The sequence below is a fragment of the Malaclemys terrapin genome, chromosome 18, assembly GCF_027887155.1.
Source record: "Malaclemys terrapin pileata isolate rMalTer1 chromosome 18, rMalTer1.hap1, whole genome shotgun sequence".
NCBI classification, from domain to species: domain Eukaryota; kingdom Metazoa; phylum Chordata; order Testudines; family Emydidae; genus Malaclemys; species Malaclemys terrapin.
Window position 1 is genome coordinate 20,406,003 of NC_071522.1, and position 16,554 is coordinate 20,422,556.

The 16,554-nt window shown below is 48.4% G+C and overlaps 2 protein-coding genes across 5 annotated transcripts in view; one reads left to right on the plus strand and one right to left on the minus strand.

Annotated features, from left to right (window-relative positions):
• The window catches only part of RFFL (ring finger and FYVE like domain containing E3 ubiquitin protein ligase), a 38,219-nt gene extending 37,344 nt beyond the window's left edge, over positions 1 to 875 (plus strand). For all 3 annotated transcript variants that reach the window (XM_054008732.1, XM_054008733.1, XM_054008734.1), the window contains exon 7: positions 299 to 875. In XM_054008732.1, the coding sequence (XP_053864707.1) occupies positions 299 to 489 (191 nt within the window). In that variant the 3' untranslated portion in view covers positions 490 to 875. The remainder of the gene's footprint in view (positions 1 to 298) is intronic.
• A 5,142-nt stretch (positions 876 to 6,017) lies between these two features.
• LIG3 (DNA ligase 3) overlaps positions 6,018 to 16,554 on the minus strand; it is a 28,437-nt gene continuing 17,900 nt past the window's right edge. For both annotated transcript variants that reach the window (XM_054008730.1, XM_054008731.1), the window contains exons 14-20: positions 16,155 to 16,278; positions 15,611 to 15,753; positions 13,504 to 13,578; positions 11,745 to 11,891; positions 10,624 to 10,798; positions 10,123 to 10,217; positions 6,018 to 6,895 (exon numbers count right to left, since the gene is read on the minus strand). In XM_054008730.1, the coding sequence (XP_053864705.1) occupies positions 6,662 to 6,895; positions 10,123 to 10,217; positions 10,624 to 10,798; positions 11,745 to 11,891; positions 13,504 to 13,578; positions 15,611 to 15,753; positions 16,155 to 16,278 (993 nt within the window). In that variant the 3' untranslated portion in view covers positions 6,018 to 6,661. The remainder of the gene's footprint in view (positions 6,896 to 10,122; positions 10,218 to 10,623; positions 10,799 to 11,744; positions 11,892 to 13,503; positions 13,579 to 15,610; positions 15,754 to 16,154; positions 16,279 to 16,554) is intronic.

Genomic DNA, 16,554 nt, shown 5'->3' on the forward strand with positions numbered 1-16,554 from the left:
AGTTTGCTGTTGTGCGCTCAGATAGGGGAGAGTTTGTTCTAGGCACAAATTTTCAGCTCCTCCTTCCCAGATGATCAGGTAAATAGTCCCACATTGGTATCAACGCAGGAGCAGGACTGTTTACAAGTCTCCAGTTGTGAAAAGATGGAGCGTCTCAACTTTAGTCTCACATAATTCTATATAATTTGACACTGAAGCCACTATTAATATATATGTATTGGATAACACCGAACATCCTGTCCTAACGCCATGATGTCATTTCCTTAAATCTAATACGTAAACCCCTTTTTGTCTTCAGTTTCCTCAGGCAGTGCTGGGCTCCCTAGCACTGAAGAGAATCTCTGCAAAATCTGCATGGACTCACCAATCGACTGTGTCCTGTTAGAATGTGGCCACATGGTCACCTGCACCAAGTGTGGAAAGCGTATGAGTGAGTGTCCCATATGCAGGCAGTATGTGATCAGAGCTGTCCATGTATTTAAGTCCTGAGTGAGCAGGAGGAAGACCAGTGTTGCCTTAAAGCCTCATTTGCTGTTAGAGATGGTCAGAATCTCTACAGGTAGGTCAGAGACTGGCACGTAGGACCTCACAAGAAACCCGAAGTTCATAGGCGAGATGAGGAAAGGAGAAAGCTTGGGGAATTGTTCTGATTGGAGCCATTGATGGCTGTGCCCTTCACACCACAGTGCTTTACCCTGCAGTGCCTAGACTCCGGGAGCCCGCTGTCAGCAGCAGACACAGAAATAATTAACAGCTTGCATTCTGGGCTAGCTTGATCAACTGCTGATGGGGGGCAAATCATCACTCGGCTTTCCAAAACTAACACCAGATTCTGAGGCGTATTTCCTCCACAATAATAAATAAGGTGGACTGCGGTTTTGCCACGACCTTTTCTTTTGTTTTGCTGCTACTGAATTCTCCCCTTCTGGTTCCCTCTTTAATTTGCTCTGTTCCAGGCCACACCTCCACTGATGCTTTTATTTTCAGGGAACAAAATCTTATTGGGCTGGTTCCCTCTCCCTACGCTTTTTTTTTTTTTTTTTTTTTGGAAACGTGTAACTTTATTTTTATCTCTAGTTCCTTATGCTTGCAGGCCAGGCTGAACTTTTCTCCTCTCTGTTGCCTTTAGCTTTTTCATATTCAGAATTAATTTCTAAGCCTAGCCCTGTAAGGTCATGGTGAAACATTCACTATTGCTACACATTAATATGAAAAGGAAGCAGGACTTCATACTGTTAAAGATACATTCTTTCCCTTTGAAAGATAAGAGGCAGTGAAGTGGCTTAGGACATAGAGCCTCCGCTTGACGCTTACCCAGCATAGGCAGTGTTTATCTCCCTCCCTCCTACAATTTGCCGTTCCTTGGGTTATTCTTTGTTATAACACCACAGGATGGTGTGTCGCCTGCCGGGTACGCAAGCAATCCCTGTAGAACTGAACTGGCTGTAGTGTCAACCTCCTCCGGTGACTAACATGTTGGGACCCTGAGGCACTAGTCCCTTACAATGCATTGCTTTGCTTGAACGCCAGTGGGAAAAACACTATGGCCGTAGTAGGGTGATTTTTGGTCTAGCGCTGCCTACGCTCCTAAAAAGGAGTGGTGAGACATTTCAATTGTGAAGCCCTGAGTAGTGTATTCTTATAATGACCTCCTAAGGCCTAGAGATGAAGCTGTCAAAAAGAGAGAGAGACTGAAATTTGGAGGAAAGTGTAGGATGACTTTTTCCACTGTGAATCTCTACAGCTGGGTGGTGTATTTTCAGTCTCATTTCTTGCTGTCTGCTGATTTGTCTTATGATTTGAGGAAGATTGTGATGATCAGTCCCCAGCCTTCCTTTTTCCGCCAGTTTACCAATTCACCGTTCCACAGTCCTGCTGTGTTGCCAAATATGCAAAGACTGTTTGCTGAAGAGCACAAGATAACTTCTCCATTTTCCTTTTATGGGGATGAGGCTATAGATTCACCCTTACAAAGAATTCTACAAGGTAGACAGGGGACATCAATCACAAGCCGTTCATGACATCTGTGGTTTAGAAAGTCTCAGTGGAGCTATTGCATTGTTTTTTTCCTCTATGGAGTGTTTAAAAAAAAGTGATCTGACAAGGTATCCTGGAAATACTCCATTCTGAACTGCCAGAAAAATAATCAATTTCAAAATCATCCTATTATGCCTTAACTAAGACTTTTTTCAGCTAAATTATGGTTACACTCGTGTCTTATCTTATCCCAAAAGGCTACTGGAGCCATTTAAGGCTTAACATTTGCTTCAGATTGTTTTTCACAGATAGCTGTAGGCCTTACATGAGTTCTTCTTTCATTATTATAGGACGTGCCTGGGTATTCAGAATGAATGAGTGTGTGTGCATACATGGTATGGTATTGGGCCAGGCGGAGCAGCTCTATTTGTCTGCTCTAATACGAGTGGACATTCCTAAGCTCTGCCGCATTAGAGATGTATGTAAAGAAGCAGCCTCTATTGCTGTATCTATGCACACTCGTGGGAACAGCTGGTAATCTTAAGTAACTGCAAATGTATAATCTTTGCAACTATTTAACAGTGCTGTATGACCATAGTAATGCCTCTGCTGCAAGAAATGCATGGGGCGGGTGAGGGGGCCTTTCCTTTGGAAGAGAGTAAACCATTCCTAGGAGCTGATAAAGTATCATTCATGTATAGATATTTAAAGGAAGCTTTACCTCTGCATGGTGATCTGCAGCACCTGGACAGTAGAGAGGGCCTTTACTTTTATTGGGGGTGATTCCCGTAGAGGAAGGACAGGAGCCTGGCCTTGCCCCTTCTTTCTGTGTTTCTCTTCATTTCATGTTGAGAGCGGCTACTTCTGGCCATTCTGACATGTTTTATAATCTCTGGCTCAAGGCCTCGCATAGACCCTCTTAAACAGAGGGGTACTGACACACTCTGTGCCAGCAGCTAAATTGTATTCAGTTAAATACTTTTCCCATGTAAGTAATTGCTATTGAGCTGTTCAGTCATGAAGGGGAAGAGGTTGTTTACGTCAGTCTTTACCTATGGGCTAAATTTACCAACCCCAATCTAGCATATTCACTGTGAAAAATAATACATATTCCGTAATCCCTGTTCAGCAATAACTGTAGGAGAGGGGACTTAAGGGGGGGAAATACTTTTCCTATTCAGTGAGCAAATTCAAGGTTCTTCTGCCTCTATTTTACAGCAGAAAGACCCCACTCCAGATCAGTCTCTGCAAGGATAATTTTAAGAACAAGATGTACACAGCCTCCCCTCCCCCCACTCCCCGCAGTTTGCCTTCCTTTTCCCATTGCAAAAATTGATTTTTTGCTGTGCGGGTGACAGAATTTATTTTAAAGTGAAACTTTAAAAGAGCCCCAGGAAACTGGTTCATAAGCCAAAGGAATATACTGATCTGAACTAAACTGTATGAAAATATCCAAGTGCTTTATGTACATTGTACACCTTGTGTTCAAATGTTTTGAAAGTTAATGTTCTACTTGAAATGGCTTCTATTAAATTCTCTAAATCCTAGTTGATAGTTAAACAACTAGTTTTGGTACAGAGTTCTGCTTTATAATTTTATAATAAAGTGAAAATTTGATTTATCCAATTAGTTCAACTTTGTTTCTTTCTTTTTGGGAGCAGCATAGGGAGGGGCAGAGATGTTTGATTTACTGACACTTTTGAAGTTTAAAAGATAAGGATAAGCATGAAACAAAATACCACTATGCTGTGTAGTATAAGAACGTGAATATAATGTAAATTCATCACCAAGTGCCTGTTCCCTATACCCAACCTGAAGCTATTCCTCAAAAGTCCAAGGAAGAAAAGATAAAGAAAGCTCAACTCTCAGAGTAGAATTCTTAACCTTTATAGCAAAGCAGTCACCACCACCTGCCACTGAAGTCAATAGGACTTGGGGGTGATTGGCCTTTTGCCATTTTCCTATTACACATTTGATGCAGGTGTGTGTAAATATTGACAAGAGCCACTACCTCAGCTGCAAAGCAATTTATAACCAACATGCAAAGTCCAACTACATCCTCAAGCGAGTAAGGAAATTCAAATCAAAATATACAGCAATAGGCCTCACCAACAACTGTCTGACGTCATTTTGAGTGGCTTACTACATAGATTCCAAGAAGCCTGTTGGACCAGGAAGAAACTGGTGTGTTTCCTTAGAATTCCTGAGCAAGGTTAACGTGTCTTGGCCTAAGTTTATCCAATTGCTTTATGTATCTTAGAGCTGAGTGGCATATGCTCATCACACCTGACAATCAGATCCATTAGACCAGGGCTTCTTAAATTAGGGGTCAGGACCCCTGAGGGTCACAAGGTTATTATATGGGGGGTTATGAGCAGTCAGGTGCCACCCCTGCACCCCACTTTGCCTCCAGCATTTATAACAGTGTTAAGTATATAAGTGTTTTTAATTGATGGGGGGTTGCACTCAAAGGCTTGCTGTGTGAAAGGGGGGCCCCAGTACAAAAGTTTGAGAACCACTACATTAGACCATCTCTAAGCTAACCTTCTGAGAGGCAGGGTGGTTAGTCCACATACAATGGAACTATACTTCAGGCAAAACTCTGAACACTGCCTCACTTGAGGTAAATAACAAATCCACGTGTGGATTAGAGTAACATTCCTAGACACCAGCAAGCCGGAGCTCTCCAGTTTATGCTAGAATGGAAAAGTCCTTAAGTTAGAGGCAATGCCTTGAAAAGCAAGTTATTACAAAATGAGCAGGGTGGGGCAAGCATCCCACCACATCTGTATGCTTCCACCATTTTCTTTATAATAGGCTTAGGAAAATCTTCAGTGAAACAAATAAATAAGGCACTATAAGGAAAATTGTAAGTGGTGCCATGAATGTGAACCAGTCCAGTCCAAACCTTGGGTGCTGAATGGCCTTCCCTGGGCTAAAGACCTCATGACCCTGCTATACAAGATGGAGAAACCACATGGTGCCTTCACTGCTCTGCATTACAGGTGCTAGAGGTTGAGGGGAAAGCATAGAGGCTTCATGTTATCCAAGGTGGGGCAGGGGAGACTATGCATTGGCTACTTCACACACAATGGCACTGGGCACATGAGCATCATGCTACCACTTTAACCTGACCCAGCAGCTACACGTTGGGCTGGTCTGAGCCAACCTTGCTTGTAACACTCTAGAACTATCACAGCCGTATTGCAGCAACTTTCTAATAAAGCACTTGGACGCCAAAATCCATGATTTTTTACTTTCAAAGTTATCAACCCCCCATTAAATATCCATTTATTTTTCTGCAACCCTGTTTTCTATCTGAGTCCCACCCCCGGGCCATACATGAGTTGTCTATTCATAAAGAATAGTGTCATGGAATAGTCTGCAGTATATTTAGATGGAAAAACCTGCAAATAACTCCTTGACATTTGAACAGCAGCCAAGAGATCAGATTACCTCTACCTGGCACTGATGTGACTGACTACTACCGGAATAGTCTGGTGTCCACAATTCAAGGAGGTTGAAAAACTGGAGGGGGTTCAGAGAAGAGCCATGAGAATGGGAAAAGATTGGAAAATATTCTGGCTATTGATGGGGATCCTGGAGTCTGTGGGGCAGAATCTTCTCTTTAAGGGATGATTTGATCACAATCTCTCAGTACCTACATGAGAAACAAAAGACTTGAGATGGGGCTCTTCAATCTAGCAAACAAAAGTATAGCAAGATTCCAGTCCCTGGAAATTGAGGTTAGACACATTCAGACTGGAAATGAGGCACAAATGTTTACTGTGAGGGTAATTAACCATTGAAACAACTTACCCAAGGCTGTGGTGGATTCTCCACTGCTGGCCCCTTTAAGACTAAATATTTTTTTCTAAAACACATTAATTCAGGGAAATCCTATGCTCTGTTATATGGTCATAGTGGTCCCTTCTGGCTTTATAATCGATGAATTCCAGGAGACAATGCGCAGAATTAGCTCTTCACTAACCTTTGACTCCAGCAGCCTGGTTGTGACAAAAGAATATCTTGGTGACACAAACCCTTAACGGAAGTTTATTTGGCCCAGTTTTAAAATGAAACACTGTCTAACTGTTTCTGGATGCTGACCTATAGCTTTGATTGTTAAAACAGGTTAGCCAGCAACAGTCTTAAAATAAACCCGAGGAGAAAATACCAAGCAGTATAAATGGCAAAGAGTTTAGACTAGCCTTCTTTTGTTTGAATTATAGTAGTGTGCAGCCAGTTCATACTGGTAATACGTCTATAGGAAGTTATACACACTGCCAGGGTTTGTCTTCTGTTCAGATACAGAACAGCCTGAGAAGAATATCTGTCCTTACCGGAAAGGAGAAGCCATTGTGTAGTTTTTATTTATAAAAATACCCAAACTTTAAAACAAAATCGATGAAATCAGCACCTAGATCGAACGGATGGGTTCAAATGATGGACAGAAAGAGAACGGATTCCAATGGTGCCATCTTTAGTGAGATCTCTGAATTCATTCCAGCTGGCACTGATAAAAATCAAAGTGGTTGCTATGGGTCCTTAGAGCCCAGCTGTGAGGAACTCCAGGCATTTGACAGATCTCAGCCTCTCTTCCACCTGCCTAGTCGCTGCTGTTCCCTTAAGGAGTTTCTTCCTAGAGCACAGCAGTGTTGGGCCAGGCAGCTGCCTTGAGTTTTTAACAGGGGGCCACCAGCCTCCGTTTCCGGATACACTCCCAGATCCAGTCAGGAGAAACGCGTTTGGCTCCAGGGTTCTCATCAACATCCCCTATTACGTGTGTTGCTGAGGCAGTGTCGAACTCTTGCACAAGGTCTCCATCATATGCCACAAAGTACCGGCGGATTTTGCTGAAGTGCTCCACGGAGGGCGGTAGGTACAGCTTCACCCCTGTAAATATGTCCAGCAGCGTCTGCGAATTGTGGGGAAATAGAAAAAGATGGTGAGGCAAAATAAGAGTGGGAAAGAGACTAGAGTGGCCTGGGTGCTTTACTAGAATAAGCGCTCTTCAGGCATGGACTCTCACTACGTACAGCTCTCGGTGGTCTTTGGGTGCTACTGCAACACAAATAAGGATGCAGCTTATCTAATAAAAGCTTTGGGAACAAAGACTTTCTTTTCTCAATGCTGAAAATGTTCAGTGTTGTTTCAAATGGGACCTCCAATTCAGAGGGGCTCACCCAGCAGGTGGTGAACAGGGAGCACGCTGAGGCAGCAAGATGCCCCCCAAACCCAGATGAGTAGGAAGCACAGGGCCTTACCTTCTATGCTGCTGCTGTGCAGTGTGAAAGCTGCAGCACGACAAGACAAGTGACAACTCTCCTGAGACACGAAGTGGTGGATCTGCAGGTGGTGCTGTAGGTAGAGGTTTATAGGCCAACCCCTTATCCCTTCTCTGCAGCAATGCCTGCTAAGAACCCAGCAGGACACCACAAGCTGACACTGTCAAACTGAACAAACGCCCTCCAGCGCCCCAATCTCAGTTCTTTGAAAGTATTCAGCAGGTTCCAAGCACGAGCCCCTCAAGTACAGAGTCATGTGAGCTCAGAAGAGGGGGCTGCAAACCAAGAGGCTCTTGTTCTAATCCCAGTTCAGCGACTGTTTTACCTTTGTAAATCCCTCACTCTGGGTTTAGTTAATCCATCTGCACTGGGATCTCTCACACCCAGTCACACTCCTGTGAAAGTTGGATCCTGCAACTGAACTGAGAGTCCATAGCTAAGTGCCTTAGCAAGAGCTAAAGGGCCACTGCATTAGCCCCAAGTGTTACCTCTAGCTGGCTGCTCTCGGGGCCCAGTGACCAAAACAAGCGACAAGCGACCTCCAGCCTGCTGCCGAGATGCCCAGTGCCTTTGGCAGTCGGTGTATTTCAGTTTATCTAGTGCAGCACGGTAGCCTGAGAGTTAGCACTTGCTATTCACATCAGGAGTTGTGCAGCCGACCCAAACCCAGGGACTCTTTTCCCTGTACCTGATCCCCCCACCAGCTCGTACAGAGCCACGCAGGGCCTTTGTCATTTCTCTCCAGGCAAAGGCCACCAAGCTCAAACCTTCCTCAAAGAGCTCAGCAGGGCCAGCACAGCCTGCTACAGGAGCCAGTGCACTTGCTTGTTGAAGGGTTTACTGCCGATTGGCACAGCAAAGCCCAATTTTTCCAGCCCCTGTTCCTCATCTACTGTGTCATGGGACAGCTCCTTGTCTTCACCTGCGCGTTCCTGATCAGCTCTGCCAGCCTGTCCAGGCATCTCTAGGGTGGCTATGCTTTCTTCCGCACCATGCTCTCCGCATGGAACGCCTCCCCAAACTGATCCATGACGCGATCACTCTCCTGCAGACCCACCTGGCAGTCACCCAACTAATGGGTGGGGCTGAAGATCAGTCGATTGATTTAAAACCCCCAAACTCTACAAGCCTTCCGGGTGCCTGGGCCACGTAGCCACGTGACTTTATCCGCCCAATGATGAGTCACTTACGTAAGCTGCACAGGTACACTAGTTAATGCAGACACTGGAATGGCCCAGAGGCTTCATACTGTAGGACATAACGTGATCCCCAGCTGGGATCAGGACAGACACTTCCTCCCCTCTGCACCCCGACCGCTTCCGGGTGCAGTAACAGCTGTGCCTTCTGTCACAACATCTAGTCCAGCCCGCTGCTGGAGTCAGGACGATGGACCCCGAGCTGCTCTGGCATGACAAGCCCCATTATCTCAGCCACTCTGTACTCCGTGTGAAAGGAGGGGAGGAGACCGGCTCAGTCGGAGGGGCTTGCTGCTACCGTTTCTGCTTTTACATTTCACTGAACTCTGGTTCTCAGACTGGCTTACAACCAATCCAGTGGGCAACTACTGGGTCATCCCTGCTTTGCCCAGGATGGAGGGCAGAAGCGGACTGAGAATGCACACTGTGTAACGAACATCTGGAAGAGAGCCAGGCTCCTGAATGAGCCAACGTGCCTGCTCACTGCATCTACCAGACGCCTCAGTCATTTCCTGCAAACCCAGCTGCAGTGCAACACTATCAGCGGGCTCTTTCGCAACAGAAAAATCCAGTCCGTTTATTTCAGTCTTTAATGACTAGCTAACGGGCTGCTCTACGAGAGTGGCTGCAAAAGGCTCTAGCTCTTCTACATGCTGATCTGCTAGCACCTTCCTGGATGCACAGCTCGCCTGCTGGTTCTCTCTCCACGTCTGCTCTGCAACAATAAACAACAGCCCCTCTGAGCGGCAGGTCTGCTTGCACCGAGTCTCCTTCCTAGCCGAGACTTGGCTCTGCATGTGCTTGGGAGTACGAGGCCCCAGCCCCCCCGAGTAACTCACAGCACGTTCCCATTCACCCTTCCTCATGGCTCCTTTCCCCCCCACCCCCCTCTCTCTTACTGGCTTCTCCAAAAGACTGAATGTACCTCCTCCTAGCCTGAATGGCCTATTGGCTTGGCCCAGAGATTGGATACGGTTCTGGCAGATCTTCCTCCACTGGGTGCAGTGGCCAAGAGCAGATTGAAGCAGGAAGGCTTAAAGCACCACCTCCACATGCCAGGCCTCACGTACTGCAGCCTGGCAACCCTTGTTTTCCAGAGAGCTGGCTGCAGCCATGCCGGGAATATGTCCCAAAGCAACGGACTCCACTCTGCTGCTCCCCGGGGCCCACTGTACTGCGCGGAGAGCGAGCAGATCCCGCAATTCTGAGTTAGACGAAGCGCCTCCTTTCCCTCCCAATCGCTGGATCAACTTCACAGGAGGCAGCTCCGGCGCCTAATCCAGGGTGGGGGTCTGGGTCTCCCCAGCTCCTTGGCTGGATGCAAGGTGGAAAAGCTGGAAGTGAACCGATGATGGCGCCCCCACTTAGCAGTGGCATGCTCCAGGCCAACCCTTAGTCCTTCTCCCCAGGGCATGGCTGGCTATTGCTTGCTGCTGGTCACCAGAGAATACTACTGCTACCCAAGGTTCAGGGGAAGGTTACATCAGGCCCATAGACTCCAGTATGGCAGACACCGTAGCAGCCTAGCTGCCCCCTGCACAGCACATGGCCTCTGCTTCAGCTTTGTTCTGGAACACTCATGCGCCTTAATTTTCCCCGTCTCTTAACTGCCCTGCAGCTCCCCCACTGGTCTGAAGCCATCCCCACCCAGCCGTCCGTACCTTCTTTCTGTTGTCATCCAGCTCGGCTGCTTTCCGTTTCTCTCCTCGCTTGTCCTCCGCCTTCTTCTGGGGGGATCGACCAACTGCTTTGCTGCCTGTCAACAGGAATGGCCTGGATTAGTGCACTTTGCAGAGACGGGGGTGTTTTAAAGCAGGTTTGGATGCACAGATGGAGAGAGGAGAATAAGTTCCCTGCTCTAACCACTGTATCAGAGTGTTTTTATTATTTACCAGTTTGTCTCAATACTGGGCGGTAGCACCACATCAGCCTGGCTTCCACCTCTCAGTCCCAGGGAGCCTCAGAACCACAATTCACTTGACGTTGTGAATTGCAACACCAAAACCACAGGCACTCCCACCTTTGCACTGTGCGACTGACACTAACGTTAGGTACATGGTGCTGCAACACATACACCAGTGTTAGCTGAAGGCAAACGAAAGCCCAGCCATCAAACCCCAATCCCCAGAGGCCCTTACACTCTGTGGAGGGCATGCTCTTACCTTCTTGCTTCTTGGCTTTTGCAGGTGACTTGCTTGGGGGTGTCTTAGCAATTTTGTGGGGTGTGGAAGACCTAGAATTTCCCTCATTCTCGCCACTGCTGCTGGCTGTGGACCCCTCCTCCTCTGCGACAACGATATTGAAATCGGACTTCTCCTTGGAGAGCTGGTACAGATCCTGTCCCGCAAGGAAACAGATACTGCCTGTTAGCCACAGTGAAGTTCCCTGACATCGCATGTGAAATGCCCAGAGACGCAAGCGATAAACCAGGCACGCCCTAGGGATCCTCTCTCCAGCACCTGCCCTCTGAAGCCCTTTCCTCACGCTCTCCACATCCTCCACCCTCTCCTGAATTCCTAGCAGCTGCTCCAGGCAAGACACTAGGAGAACATAAAGGGTCATGATTAAACACCAAACGACAATGGTGAGGCCGAGAACAGCTGACTGGTGAAGGCAACCAAGAACCCATTTCAATCAGTCAAGGATGGGACAGGTAAAAGGACGCGGTCATGTTGTGCCCAGCGAGTGTGCTTCAGGCTCTTGGCAGATTGCCATTCTGACCTTGCTGTCACACTATGATCACCCCTCCCTTACAGTCAATTCCCAGATGTCTCCCCATCCTTTATTGGACATTGGTAGAATGTGGTAAGACTGGCAGAACTCAGGAGGTGGAGGTTACCCCTTTCCAGAAAAAAAGTCTTCCTCCATCATCCTGGCTGTTACAAGAGCTAATGCAATGTGTTGCCAAATATTTCCCAACGGTGCACAAATGCTCTAGTAACTCGTATCCGAAAGCCTCAGGAAAGCCTATTGCTGTCCAGTATCATTATTAATCACATTTATTAGGCTAGTGCCTAAGAACCAACCAAGAACGGGGCCCCACGGTGCTAGGTGCTGTACAAACAGAAGCACATAATCCCTGCCCTGAACAGTTTACAATCTAAATAACCAAACTGATCTCAGAAGCAGAGCAAAAATGCAGCCTATCACCACAAACACCAATTCCAGCAAATGTCTTTGTACACACGATGCAATCAGAATTTGCCTGTAACTTTATGAAGGGGTTTCCCTTTGGATTTATGTCCTTACTGTGCTACACCTGTGAATATATTACAAGTCTCACCTTGAGCTGAGGGAGGTTGGTGGCCGTCTTCCAGTCTTTGTCATCTCGGATCCGGGTGCAGCGAGGGAAGCGGATGGAGATCCCATCTGCAGTGTGGGCTTCTGCTTTAGAGAACTCAGCACCTGTGATCTCCCACACTGGGGCTTTCTAGACCGAGAATATTGGAGATCCATCAGCAAGAAAGCCCAACATTATTTTCCTTTGTAATCCTCTCTCTTCTACGAACTGAATGCATGTCTGAGCCCCCCCGCCCATCTCTTTCACACCCCCCCCACCATCTCTTTCACTGCAACAGATCAGGCCAAACTGAGCTAAATACACACAAATTAATCCTTTGAGTGTTGCCATTAGATCTTCTACCAAACACCTACAGGCAGCCATAAATAGTAACTCTGTTGTGTTTTCAATTATATGACCAGAAGTATCACAGATTGTGTGCACATGTGTGTCAACTTTGAGATAATAAATATAACAGAGATGCATGGCACTGAAGCCGTCTGCAAAATTATGGAGTGACAGTAGATATTTAAGGTTGCAATTCAATTTTCACGAGCCCTTTAACTTAGTAAAGTTCCTTTCTGCCTGACATTTCACGTGAGGTCCCTCGCCAGGATGGATTTGTTGGGAAAAGTGAGTTTGCTGGGATCAGGTGTTTCTGAGAAACAGGATTTTTCCAGAAGTAAATGAGTCCTCTAAAGCAGTGGTTTTCAAGCTTTTTTTCTGGTGACCTAGTTGAAGAAAATTGTTGATGCCTGCGACCCAACGGAGCTGGGGATGAGGGGCTTGGGGTGTGGGAGGGGCTCAGGGCTGGGGCAGAGGGTTGGGGGTGTGGGCTGCGGGATGGGGCTGGGAATGAGGGGTTCAGGGTATGGGAGGGGGCTCTGGGCTGGAGTAGGGGTTTGGGGTGTAGGACGGGGTCAGGGCTCTGGGGGGATCAGGGGTTTGGGGTGCAGGAGAGGGCTCTGGGTTTGGGGGGCGTCTCAGGACTGGGGCAAGGTAGTGGGACGTGGCCTTACCTCAGGTGGCTCCCATTCCGCACTGCAGACTGCTGCGTCTTGGAAGTGGCCAGCTGCAGGTCCGGCGCAGAGGCGCGCAAGCGGCCCCGCGGGGCTCTTGCCTGCAGGCACCGCCCCCCGGCCAATGCGAGTGCAGAGCCGGTGCCCAGGGCGGGGGTAGCGCGCAGAGTCCTATGGCCCCCCTGCCTAGGAGCTGGACCTGCTGCTGGCCGCTTCCGGGGCACAGTGTGGTGTGAGAACAGGTAGGGACTAGCCTGCCTTAGCTAGTCCTGCCGATGGGACTTTTAACGGCCCGGTTGGCAGTGCTGACTAGAGCTGCCCCGACCCAGTGCGTGACATTCCGCGACCCAGTACTGGGTTAAAAGAAGAACAGGAGTACTTGTGGCACCTTAGAGACTAACAAATTTATTAGAGCATAAGCTTTCGTGGACTACAGCCCACTTCTTCGGATGCATATGTACTGGGTTGCGACCCGCAGTTTGAAAACCACTGCTCTAAAGGTTTCTGTCAATTCCTCTCTTAGCAGCTTGGGCTGGAAACCTCAATTTTAAAAAAATTTAAATCTTAGATGAGGTTTGATGCACCAGAATATTTTTCCCAAGAAAGGCTGCAAATGCGACATTGAGAACTTTTGCTTCCTCTCAGAGCCCCACCGCAGAAACTACTCTGTACATAGAAAAAGAGATTAGTGCATTGCCTCACGCCAACCCTGGAAAGCGTGATCTGTCCGTGGAAGCACTTGCCTTTGGGTCTGGAACAATGAAGTCTGGATAATAGATCTTGTTAATTTTCAGCCAGCTTGGAATTTTACTGGGATCCTAGAAGGCCAAGAGGAACGGATTAAGCATAGGAAGGGTGATTATTACAACAATATGCCTGATAAAACACGAACCTGCTCCGACAGCAAATACGTGTTGAAGGGGAAATTAGCCCTTATCTTGGCCCGCAGACAGAAAGCAGAAGACCAGAAGTCGGGGTGCAGGCAACGTGATGTTTATTGGGGTTAAGCAGGCAAGCATATGCATAGCTCTGCACACCAGCAGAGCCTTTTCCTCCCAGGGTCCCCCTTTTCCCCTTCCTTAGGGGGCATTATACCTGTAGTGCACGCCCTTGGTCCCACCCCTTCCCATTTATAGTCGTGTTCCATTTTGGAGGGTCTTGAGGCTTCAGCACCACCTCTTTTGTACCCCATGAGATGGGTAAGGAGTGAGGTTGTGCTTCGGTCAGAGACAGGCATTTCTTTGGCCTTTTAGTGTTTCTTATACCTTTCCCCCAACCCTCCTTGCTCCTCCCGCCTAGTTGCTTGACCTTATCTCAGGAGAGGAGTTTGAGGCAGGACTGTCCTTCAAGTGTGCGTTCGTATATTACACTCCCATTCTGCCCAGCAACACTTTAGCTCTCGCTCTTATCCCTCCCCCCCCCAATCTGCTTGTGGGCAGATGTAACAGTGTCTTTGTTCACACATATTAGTAAGAATATAAAAATATCAAAAATCAAATGGGTACACAAGACCCAAAATTCTATCTCAGGCAAATATACAGGCCTGAATACGACATCATCATGATTAACACTAACACCTGGTAGATTAGCAACAGCTCACTGCATCTCCGCACAAGGGATCTCTACCATTAAGAGGCCAAGATACTCCCTCAGGCCCCAGGATCGCAGGTATTGGGAGGCAGTGTATCCCTTAGATCTGCAGCAACCCTCTGCTGATTTGGGAGACTTGGTTTCCATCTATATGTTCATCCCATGTGAAAATTAAGTGTTTCCCCAAATGGTTTAACTCGTTATAAACAGACTTTAGTTTACACAGATGTGCCAGGCAAAATTAATTCTCAACCTTCTAAAATGCCAGGGAAATGCTCCAAGCCCAATATTTGCCAACTTGGTATTTAAAATTCTGCCCCTAGATGACACTTAAAGTGGCCTGAGATATTGGATTTAGGCAGGGGTGGGCAAACTACGGCCCCTCAGGGCTTTGGATCTGGCCCATGGCGCTGCCGTCATCACGTCTCTGCAGCCCCCGGGTGGTGGTGGTGGTGGGGGGGGGGGGGGTAGAGGGCTCCATGCTTTGCCCTTGCCTCCAGGCACCGCCCCCTGCAGCTCCCATTGGCCAGGAACGTGGAACCGCCGCCAATGGGAGCTTTGGGGGAGGTACCTGGAGGCGCAGCAAGGGCAGTGCACGCAGAGCCCTCCGCCGCGCCAAGGACCGCAGCGCTTCCGGGAGCAGCGCAGGGTCAGGGATAGGGCAGGCATGCAGGGAGCCTGTCCTGGCCCCGATGCGCGCTGCTGCCACCCCAGAGCCTGAACCCCTCCTGTACCCCACCCCCCAACTCCCTGCCCTAAGCCCCCTGCTTGCACCTTGCATCCCTCCTGCACCCTAACCCCCTGCCCTGAGCCCCCTCATACACCCCGCACTCCTCCTGCACCCCAACCCCCTGCCCTGAGCTCCCTCCCGCAGTCCGCACCCCTCCTGCGCCCCAATCCATTGCTCTGAGTCCCTTCCTGCACACTGCACTCCCTCCCACACCCCAACTCCCTGCCCCGGCCCTGCATACAATTTCCCCACCCAGATGTTGCCCTCGGCCCAAAAAGTTTGCCCACCCTAGATTTAGGTGTCAAAGGCACTTGCATTTGAATGTTGTGGCCTCAGCGTTTGTGAAGCAACGCTCCCATCTAGTGGCTAGTGAGGATAAGCACAGCAAACCACACAAACTGCCATTTGCTGCTTCTCATCGGAATGTCTAGTAGCCTGAATGGGAACTGAACGGCCAGTAGCCTCACACACTGAGCTTGGATCCAAATATAAGCTGTGCCCTCCCAGGCACATGCCAGAGCCCCCCTCACCTTGCTGATCTTCACCATGTCCAGCTCCGTCTGCAGGCGAGCCAGGGTGGCATCATCGTGCCCGCCAGCACACTTTGTCACCGTGCACCATTTCTGGCTCTTGGGGTCATAGCAGCCCATGAGGAAAATGGACATCATCCCACCTGGAACAGGGAGCAGGGGGGTTCAGCATCGCAGTGCCAGGGGGAGCCCACCACTTCACGGCACACAAAGAGCCATCAAGATTCCCGGTCTCTGATTCTTGGGACTTTAGGCTTGTGACCGGGATTCCAGCCAGGCAAACCTCCACCCACAAAGCTTAACAATGAGCATCTGTACATTGGGCCACAGTGCACCAGCTGCCAACTCATGCAGCTGTGCACACTCTAGACCACAATGGAGCTCGGCTGCTAGCTGTATTATGGGTTACAGTGCGCGCACACACACACACAAGCTGGTACAGCCAGGTAAGAGCACAGTTGCCTAGAAACCAACGAGCCAGAGATTTTTCTCCCACCTGAAGCATAGGCAAGTTATCGACTCACATTAGTTCAAGGAGACATACCTTTACTGCCTTGTCCATAGAAAGCTCCCAGAACCACCAGGTCTGCCGTGTCAGCCATGGCACCTTCATTCAGATAGTCCTTTTTCACTTTTAGCCAGTGACGTTTACCGGGCTCATACATACTCTGCAAATAAGCAAGAACGCTAAATCAGAAAGGAACCCATTCAGATTTCTGTAGGGAACCATTTCAAAAAGTGGCCCAAAACTTCTATCTGTACTTGAGCAGTGTTTCCACGACCAGTCTGGTCTCTGAGATCTCCCTGACAATTTAGAAATGCAGCAAGTCAGTCCCTGGTATCAAAAAGGTTGAGAAACACTGCACTAGAGTACTTCAATACTCCAGTTCAGAAGGAAAGGTTTAGACTAAGGCTTCCCTTGTTCATGAAAACAGCACCTACCA